Source organism: Kryptolebias marmoratus, linkage group LG14, assembly GCF_001649575.2.
Source record: "Kryptolebias marmoratus isolate JLee-2015 linkage group LG14, ASM164957v2, whole genome shotgun sequence".
Classification (NCBI taxonomy): domain Eukaryota; kingdom Metazoa; phylum Chordata; class Actinopteri; order Cyprinodontiformes; family Rivulidae; genus Kryptolebias; species Kryptolebias marmoratus.
The window spans coordinates 5,034,618-5,044,995 of NC_051443.1; the positions used below are offsets into that span (position 1 = coordinate 5,034,618).

General features: G+C 40.0%; 1 protein-coding gene across 3 annotated transcripts in view; it reads right to left on the reverse strand.

The window, feature by feature from the left end:
* Window positions 1-3,883: 3,883 nt before the first annotated feature.
* The window catches only part of srek1 (splicing regulatory glutamine/lysine-rich protein 1), a 17,188-nt gene continuing 10,693 nt past the window's right edge, over window positions 3,884-10,378 (reverse strand). For all 3 annotated transcript variants that reach the window (XM_017427546.3, XM_017427548.3, XM_037979343.1), the window contains one exon: window positions 3,884-7,029. In XM_017427546.3, the coding sequence (XP_017283035.1) occupies window positions 6,868-7,029 (162 nt within the window). In that variant the 3' untranslated portion in view covers window positions 3,884-6,867. The remainder of the gene's footprint in view (window positions 7,030-10,378) is intronic.

A 10,378-nucleotide genomic window follows, 5' to 3' on the forward strand; every position in this document is an offset into this window, starting at 1 on the left:
TTTAAAAGTCTAAATGGCAGAAGTACATAAAGTTTTAAAATAACTGCGCTATAAACGTTTTTAGGTTTTCTATTGTTGATTAGATGTGGCAGCCATGTTTACATACAATTATATTTCATATGAAATATTAAATAAACTGACTTCTCTTCACAATATTTCTTCAAACAAAGCAGCATCATCTCAATCTATAAACACCGTTTTAAACTATACATCTTCCTTGTCTTTTTCCTGGCAGCTGCATCTGTAACATCTTTCTACCAATATACCCACTGTCCCTCCTCTGCACATGTCCAAACCATCTCAGTCTGGCCTCTAACTTTATCGCCAAGTCCTTCAACCTGTGCTGTACCTCTGATGACCTCAGTCATAATCCTATCCATTCTTGTCACCTCCAAGGAAAACCTCAACATCTTCAGCTCTGTCACTTCCAGTTCGGTCTCCAAACCACACAACATAACTGCTCTCACCACTGTCTTGTAAACATTTCCTGTGACCTTTGTTGCCACCCCTTTGTCACAAATCACTCCTGAAACTTTTCTCCATCCACTCCATCCTGCCTGGACTCTCTTCTTCACCTCTTTACCACACTCCTCATTTTCCTGGACAGTGGACCCTAAGTACTTGAAGTCCTGCACCTTTGTGACCTTTGCTCCTCGTAGCCTCACTGTTCCACCTGCCTCCCTCTCAGTCACACACACACGTACTCTTGTCTTTCTACGGCTGACTTTCATCCCTCATCTTTCAAGTGCATACCTCCACCGGTTACTTGTTCTCACCACAGATCACAATGTCATCTGCAAACATCAGTCCACGGGGATTCCTGCCTGACCTCATCTGTTAGTCTATCCATCACCACAGCAAACAAGAAGGGGCTCAGAGCAGCTCCTTGATGCACTCCCACCTCCACATTGAAGCCATTGGTCACTCCTACAGCACACTTCACCACTGTCCTCATACATGTCCTGTACCAGTCTAACATACTTCTCTGCCACTCCAGATTTCCTCATACAACACCACAACACCTCAGAACCCTGTCATATGCTTTTTCTAAATCCACAAAAACACAATCAAGTTTATTCTGACCTTCTCTCTACTTCAACATCCTCAAAGCAAAGATAACATGGTGCCCTTTCTTGGCATAAAACCATACTGCTCCTCACAAATAGTTACTTCTTGTCTAAGGCTAGCTTCCACAACTCTCCCAGATTTTCACCGTGTGGCTCATCAACCCAATTCCCCTGTAGTTGCTACAACTCTGTAAATCACCCTTGTTCTTAAAACTGGCACCAACACACTTCTCCATTTCTCAGGCATTTTCTCACTCTCAAACAATTTCTAAAGTATCAATTCTAACTGCACCAACTTACAAATGCTGACAATTCTGTTTGTACCTTTTTTTTTAAAGAAAGAAAAAGCCAGTGCCAAACTAAAGTGTGTCCCATAACCAGCATCACAGGTGTCTTCAATCTTGTAATCAGTCTGCTCTGTTTAAAGGGTGAAAAAGTGGTCACTGTGCTGTTTGGTATCATGGTGTGTGACACACTGAGCATGGAGCAAAGTAAGCTAAGGACAGACATGTCGCAGGAGCTTAGAAAGAAGATTGAAAAATATGTTAAAGGTAAAAGCTGTAAAACCATCATCAAGCAGCTTGATGTTCCTGTGACTTCAGCTGCACAGATTAATCAGCAGGTTAAGGTCCACAGGACTGGAGCCAACCTCCCTGGGTGTGGCTGCAAGAAGAAAATTAATGACAGATTGAAGAGATGGATTATACAAATGGTACCCAAAGAGTCCAGAACAACTTCAAACGAGATTAGAGGTGAAATCTTGAGGTCAAGGTTCTTCAGGGTCATATTGTACCACCACACTGTTTGAGCTAGAGTGGAGCCAACGAAAACGACTGAGGTGGACAAAAATCTGTAACGCAGAAGACCCGAAATTTCAGTCAACACACGAGTGGAAGCAGTAAATGCTTTATTGTAAAAGGGGTGTGGGGCAACCAGCAACCGAACCAGGAGCCACTGAGAAAGGAGAAACGGGTTAGCGGCTAATAACCTGGAGCCAAATGTTCAAACAAGAAAGCCACTAACCTTCTCAGGGAGTTTAGAAGGAAGCCGAGGGAGGTTCCGGGTTCCTCAGGGGAGCAGTGATGACAAGCCGCCTCCAGGAGAATTGATTGCAGGAGAAAAAAAAAACAAAAAACCTCAGACGACTGGGCTTGGATATAGGTGGGCAGGGTGAGAGGGGCAGATAAGCTTATCTGGGGGGTCAGGCTGGGATCCAAGGTCCGGGCACAGAAACAGGTCGGGCACGTGAAGGTAATCTTAGCAGACAAATCCAAGGGCGAGGCAGAAGGCACAGTCGGGAGGTCGAAACAGGGTCATAGCTGGGAAACGGGAACCAATGGAGTGTTTGACAGGGGCCTAGCAAGGTAGGGAGATCCAAAAAGCAAAACATGGTCAGGCAAAAGAAGTAATGCTGGATCTCTACTCACACCAAAGGGCTTTCAGAAATCTGGCACTGTCTGCCTGTCTGAGGCTGAATATAACTGTTGGTGAGCAGGTGGATGGAATGAACCTGATGCACTGCCACGCGGTGGTGAGCAGGTGGCCCAGATGAGCTTGAGTGCTGCGATGAGGGCTGAGGAGAGAAATCAGAATCATAACAAAATCATATAAAAGTGAAACTGGAATTTGCCCAAATTCATATTGAGAAGCCACGTTGCTTCTGGTAGAATGTTCTTTGGACAGATGAGACAAATCTAGAGCTTTATGGCAACAAATCCCACCAGCTTTTAACTGACCCACAAATTAAACATCCAAAGAAAAGAAGACCCTACAGGCCCTACAGTGAAAGATGGAGGAGGCTTGGTTCTGGGGCTGCTCTGCTGCATCTGACACAGGGGGTCTTGAATCTGTTCAGGGTAAAATAAAATCTCAAAACTTTCTGGAGCCAAATGTGCTGCCAGAGTCAGAAAGTTTGGTCTCAGTCACAGGTCATGGGTCCTCCAACAAGATAATGACAAAACTCACAGTTTAAAACACCAAGAATGGCTCAGAACCAAACATTGGACCATTCTGAAGTGGTCTCTGAGCCCTGATATAAATCCTGTTTAACATCTGAGGAAGGAGCAGAAACATGCAGTCTGGAGTAGGAACCCTTCAAACCTGAGACAGATGGAGCAGTTTGTCCACAAGGAGAGGGACAAAATACTTGTGGAGAGGAACAGAAGTCTCAGAGAGGACAGAAATCACTGGACTGAGTTATTGTCTCTGAAGGTTATGCAACAAAATATTAAGTTACGAGTAGCATCCTTTTTGTCAAGCCCAGTTTTATGAAAGTTTTAAAATATTTCCATAGAACCAAAATTCAAAAGCAATGTCTGATATTTGTTGATTTTTAGTTATTTCTTTCTTTCTACTACTTGTGTACCTTTCAAGTTATTTCAGCTAACTTTAGCTGGTTTTGTTTCTCTTTAAAGAAAGGGAACAAATGTCAGCATCTGTAAGATTTGCCAAGAAGCACGCCATAAAATAAACTTTTTTTTTTACTCATGTTCCTACCCAAACATTGACTTTAAATAATTTATGCTGTCAGCTTGCAGAACAAAAACTACGACAGCATGAATCCAGAGTAAGTTTCATGCATGAGTAAACCATAGAGAAGTGAAAAACTTCAAAACTTGAAATGGTGCAATAGTGCAGCAATGATGAATATCTTATCTAAAGAGAAATAACCTAAGATTTGACTTTTGGAAAAACAATATTCAAAGTAAAAACATTATTAACTAAAATTATTCTAGAAATGTATTGTTCCTCTCCGTGACAAGACAAAGATTTATGTTGTAGCATTAAATGGCAAAAACAAAAACAATTAATCAGAATTACTGAGTGAAAAGTCTCTTTATTGAGCTTCTGCAAACAGATAAAATGTTAAATTCTGAATATTATGTACTGTACATACATCCGAACCGTTCAAAAACATTACAGTAATCCTCCAAACATATTTTTACAGTTTTTACATCATGGACTCAATACACACAAATAAAACCAACACAATTCTTGCCATACTGCCTGTTGTGTCTGAAATACTGTATTTTTTTTCTTTTTCTGAAATTTGACGTTTATCCCCTCAGTAGGCTTTGTACACTTAAAAAAGGAAAATCAAACAAAATAAAAACCACTTACAATAATGTCTGCAAAAAAACCAAAAAGGTATAAATGAAACAGTAAAACTTTGAAAAATGTACCGAGTTCACAGACATGTCGATCTGTTTTCACTTTGCAGAACGTTTCAACTACACTCACAACTACGACGATGACAGAGATGGCCGAAAACTAAAACAGTTCTATGAAAGTTTGAATTTAACTTAAATAACAAAAGGCAAAATCCCTTAATAGAACATCTTAGTGTAATCTGTTTAAAGGTCTCCATGTTTGATTAGACTTTGACCTTCCTGTGCTTTCAGGCAATTTGTTGACCTGTGACCTATCAGTTTTTTTGACCTTCGACCCTGCAGCTGTTCATGTTCTCTTTTGATACTAGACATTTTACACACCACCGGCATTTTACAGCAGGAGGTTCTGAGTTCAGAAAAACAGGAAATAATGGTTGTCTCGTCAACAGAAGATGATGCGCCATGATGCCTGGAACCCTGTATTTCTATAATGTTTACATGTTGACTAAATGAGACGGCTATGAGGACATGTCAACGTTAAATCTCTCTGCAGACCTACAACTCCAGAGCTCTGTCAGTAAATCACTTGGTTTGTGGGTGACTCACGGTCTGCTGTAAAAAGAGGAATAAAGAACACTTTGTGACTCAGAGACAAAATGTTCCTTCATCTGCGCGCACACACGCACACACACACACACACACACAAACAATTCTTTTAGCATCTGAAGAAATTCATTCTCTTGGACTCTGTGTTATCAGAAAAGCCAAACTTTACTGAAGAAAAGCTTGTTACATCAGGGTGATTTCCTTAATATAGAGAGAGGTTTTGGCAGAGTGTGCGCTTCTGTTTTTTTATTTTGTAGTTTTTTTTCTTAGAATTTAATTTGAATCTCTTCACAGATCAGCTTACAGGAAGGCCTTCACACTTCAAGTAACATATGAAACATGTCAGCAAATAAAAATAAAAGGGGAAGTTGCAGCCGCACCAAACTTAGTCTGACTATTTTTATTTCTACAAGACCAATAAAAAGGTTCACTTCGAATTGTTGCAGGACAATTTTAAAATGTTGGTAACACCTCTCACATTTTGAATCAAATGCTGCTAGAAAATAAGTTTTCTTCTTTACATCAAACTGCCTCCTCACACTTCTCTTTCTGTTCCTTCTGACTCATTAGTATAACTTTACTGTTCGAGTGGAAAAAACCAACCAAAAAAAAAACAAAAAACAAGACATTCACGAGGCAAACATGTTGTGCAATGTGTAGCGCTCAGAGAATGTGATGGGGATGACTCACAGCTACTACCACATTAAATGTGGTAAAATGTGTAAAATTAGAATTACATCTTTTGTTGTGTTAGACAAGGTTGGTTAGCTGTAGTGGCCATCTTCAATAGAACTGACTCCAAAAGTTAAATCAGATGTAGATATGCATGCAATGATTATTTTCTGAGTGTTTCATTAAAATTCATCCAGTGGTTCAGGAGATATTCTGCTGACAGACATGAACACACACACACACACACACACACACACACACACAGACATTGGCAAATACGTCATCCCTTCAGCCGCTGGTGAGAAGAACAGCTGCACACCACAAATGAGGCAACTAAAATATGGAATGAAATGTCCAGCTGTCTGAGATTAAATTCTACTTTAGTTTTATCCAGTCTAGTTCACAGAGTTCTTCATATTTTTTAGATCACATTATTATTGAAACTAATTCAAGATTTGCTGACAAACAAGAGATTCAACACAACATACAGACTGATTCAGGTGCTTGACTGAAAACTATTAAAGGCCAAAGGGGAGACTTGTCACTCATTTAGAAACAAACAGTCCTTAAATCCAAAGGCTGCAGTTTCTTTTTTTTTTACTTCACAACCCAAGAGCCAATTATCAAGGTTTAGTGCAGATTCTTTCACACACACCACAGAAGCCTTTTTGTGTTTGTTTGTTTTCAAGTCTTCAAGATTAAATTTAGATGTCTCAGCAAACAAACAAACACCGGCCTCCTTCCCTTTATGCTCCTGCTGACTCATCTGTGAACCCTATTTTAGCCAAATAAATAAGACATCAGTAAGGACACAACTTCTTCTTACTTGGAAAACAAACTGTTGGTGCAGATTTAGGATTTACAAGGTTACTGGTTTACATGATGGAATATGACACGTACTGCCAATGTGAGAGGCATAAAATGCTTTTTAATCTCCTTAAGTTTACAGTCAGACAAAGTCCTAATTAAATTTTTTTTAAATTATTATTTTCTTACAGATGTCGGGCTGTAACGTGACTTTCTTCTTTCAGACGCAGATATCAGCAGCTTTAAAACGGAGTCATGAACAAACAGGTGAAGGAGCTGCAGGTTTTCTACAACATTATGTCATCTAATTCAACAGCTTTGAAACAAGCGTTGCCTTTAGAATCATCCTGATGGTTTTTTTTTGGCTGTTTAGGAGCTTGTTTGTTTGTTTGTTTGTTTTTCATTTTTACACCATCTCCGCAATGCTTAGAGCTACCCGTCCTTCAGGCAGGAAAAGGAGCTCAGTTACAGAATCCAAGATTGTATTCTTGTACGAAAGAAGTGAAAAATGACTTGCAGTAATTGTTATTCACAGTTTCTGTAAGAACACACACATGATGGGACACCTTGATGGAGCAGAATTCATTTCAGCGGAGCCGTGATGGTCACTTGGCGCGGTTTGCGCCCAGAGCTGCGTCCTCCTCGCTGTGGGTCTTGTAGCTGCCGTTGTGCTGGGCGCACGGTGATGCTGTCATGTCCTCGCTGGGTGAGACTGAGCCTTCTCTGTCGTTTCTGTACTGCTCCTTCACCTCTCTGCTGTGGTCCAGCTGAAAAACAATTATAAACACGAACGTGATGAACAGAGTGATCAGAGAGGGTGACAAAACTAGGGTTGGGCGAAGGGATCTTTTTTTTTTTCTTCAACTATTTTCAGTCCAACAAACAATGGTCGTCAATCCCAGTTCTCTCTACAACTGTAGGCTATTTGAAGCCAAAAAGAAAAGAAAGTTGCTGAATTGGGGGTTTTTGTGTTTAAACCAAGGAGTTACTCCAAACTTTGGACAAGAAAGATACCAAGTTTGTTCAACCAGCTCTGAGTTGATATTAAGAACTCCAGGCAGCTTCGCTTCACTGAGAACAAATGTGGTTAAGTTCTAACCTGATGTCCTTATTGCCACAGCACACAATCATTTTGAAAGTTGGAACCTGCAGGAAAATTGTATTAAAAACAACTCATTTGTCGCTGCCCACCTGAGCAGCAGGAAAGCACAGCGAGGAGAGAAACTGTGTCACCACAGACAACTGCCACACATTTCACTGAGAACGGTAATATAAACACAACAAATTCTTGCTAAGCTGAACATCAATCACGCAAAACTTTTCGGCACAATAAAAAACACATTATTTCAAATGTTTCTTAAATAAAACCGACAGCTCCTTAGTTACAGAGGCAAAGTTGACACGACCCACTCAGTTGGATTTTCTCCCTGAACGTGCATGTTTGACTTTCCGTGCTGCTGAGTTCAGAGGCATGTTCAGGGCAGGCCATGTCAATAACCCTGGTTAGCTTGAAGACGTTTGTGTTTCTGTAACAACGAGCTTCAGGAAGCCAAATAAGTACACACAAGAAAAAAAAAACTCTAAGCTGTAGGCTCATTTATTTTCCTATAAACTCAGTTCTGATTCATAAATATATGAGTCTCAGTTTAAATATTCAAAAATAAAAAAATAAGGAGTGGTTCTTTGAAACTGATGTTTAGTATGGAATCAAATGAGTTAACTGTGCTGCATCAGGTTGTTTTCAATCAGTATTTTACCCACGGAAATGAACAAATTCTACAGAGTTGGTGACTGCTTTGAGAGAGAAAAGTTTTCTGCGCTGCACCTCAGAAAGCTGGGAACTTCAATCTGACAAAACCATTGCTGCAACTTCAACAAGCAGAACTTTGCAAAGTGATGGTGGTTTTTGAGAACATTTTGTTCAGATGTCAAACTAACATTGAGATTGTTATCAACAGAAAAGATGGAGTGTGATAAAGATTAAAGGTGTCACCGTTTTTTCTCAAAGCTACTGTTTGAGTGGATCTCGGCAGCCAATTAAAAGTAGGTTAGGTACGTGGTCCCATGTTCGAGCTGAAGTGAAATGGAAACTTTTACCACAAGAACAAGATTACTCAGGGTTGATGACTTAACAAAATAAGCAGTGTGGTAAGAGAAGGTCATATTATTTTGCCCCTACACCTAACTTATCTCTGGAGAGAGACATTTGTAAAGCAGATGAAGCCATCATACATACAGGCTGCAGAGATACTGAACAGATAAATGGTCTGACTGATTGTTACAGTAGTTCAAAAATTACTTTCATCTTTGAACTGCACCAAAAACAACCTCACTGTGTTTCACAACCAGACAAAAGGTCTGTAATGTATTCACTGATCAGATGAAAATCCAAAAATGAGACGAGTGCAAACATCGGTGTTGTTTTGGACTGACATCTTAAATTTAAGTCAGCAAATTTAAAAAAGTGTTTAAAACTAATAAAATTCATCTTTATTGCCGTTATCTCATAAGATCATGTTTACCATTAAAGGCTTCTCATTTATATCCACATGCTGTGACTCTGTCACACCTTTATACATAGTTCCCATGTGATGTCACACTTCCGGACACTGCCCCTCTCACCACCACTGCAGTAGGCAAATAACTTCAGCCACGGCAGAAGACACATTTTTTTCACTCGCTGACTATTTTTGACTATTGTTTCAGGCCAGGTTAAAGGTTGTTCTAACTGTGCACATGGTTCAGCAAAGCATAGTTTTCACTACATTCTGGAAACATGAAGGTCCATGAGTCTGGCCTGAGAACACCAAGCACAACATCAGCCTTGGAAGACATCCAGAATCTGCTCGAACCACTTTTATTCCGGTAAAAGTAACATTTTAAAGAAATCAAAGTCCTGTTAAGTAATGTTAGAGTATAACTGTATGTATAAGTGGTTTCATGATTTAGAATGTCTCTGCTGTAAATAACTCAGCTGTGCTATGTGCTAAACCCCAAAGCTAATGTTATAATTAAAGAATTAAATTAAAAAAGTTAATGGATTTTGTCAGTGATTTGTCAGTAATAAATAGCACAACAATCAAAACTGTTATGGTTGAATGATAGTTACGAATACAGAGCTAGCTCCATTTTAGGTCTGATTCTAATACATAAACACGCTGTCCACACAATATGTCTACATGTATGATATTGTTATTACTTATCCTGCTAGTAACCAGAACTTTGTTATTAACATGGAGAGTTCAGACAGCCCTCACAGATCGGTTGAAACACTGATTGTATGAATACATTGCTTATAGGCCACGAAGCTCCTCCTCTTCGTGTACACTAAATAACTAACAAGGTCGTAGTACGAGATGGACGGTAAATTGTCAGGCTCGTCCGACATTTCCTCTTTTTTCAGCTTATGCAAGTCAGTCCCGACAGTAGTGATATTCTTCATACATCTTTTCCCAGCACATCAGTCAAGAGTAGGTAAATACCTGAATTTAGTTTCCTTCAAAGCCATCGTTACCTATCCCTTACCTACCAACTTGGCAATATTATCTCTTCAGGAGGAGACTTGTGGAAACTATGTATTGTACAACTGTTTGGGGTCAAACAACTCAGTCTGCTTTAGGGCTGCAACAACGAATCGATAAAATCGATAAAATTCGATAATTAAAAGCGTTGGCGACAAAATTCATTATCGATACGTGTCGTGCAATTTATGCGTCACTAACGTTGTCGCGGAAACGGTGACGTCACCTGCAGCGCGTTTGCTGAACAAACTCCGTCCCAAATATAAGTCATTGCTCCGTCCGCTCCGTAAAACAAAAAAAAAACAACCTCTGTCCGCTCCGTATGATGATGAAGAAGCTACGGCTCCTCTTCCTCACTGCAAACTTTCTTTCTGCTACTCCATTACCGTTTTGGGGGTCATGTTTTAATCACTGCAGGTTAGAATTTGCTGAATAGGGTTTTGGGTTTAGTCTTAAAGTTGTTCAGCAGCAGAACTAGCTCTGTGAGCTCTGTTAGCAGCAGTTAGCATACAGGAAACTGCACGCTGCTTTCAGCGCCACCCGGTGTCATCACAAAGTAATGTTTAGTCATGGGTCGATCACTGTATGCAAGTGA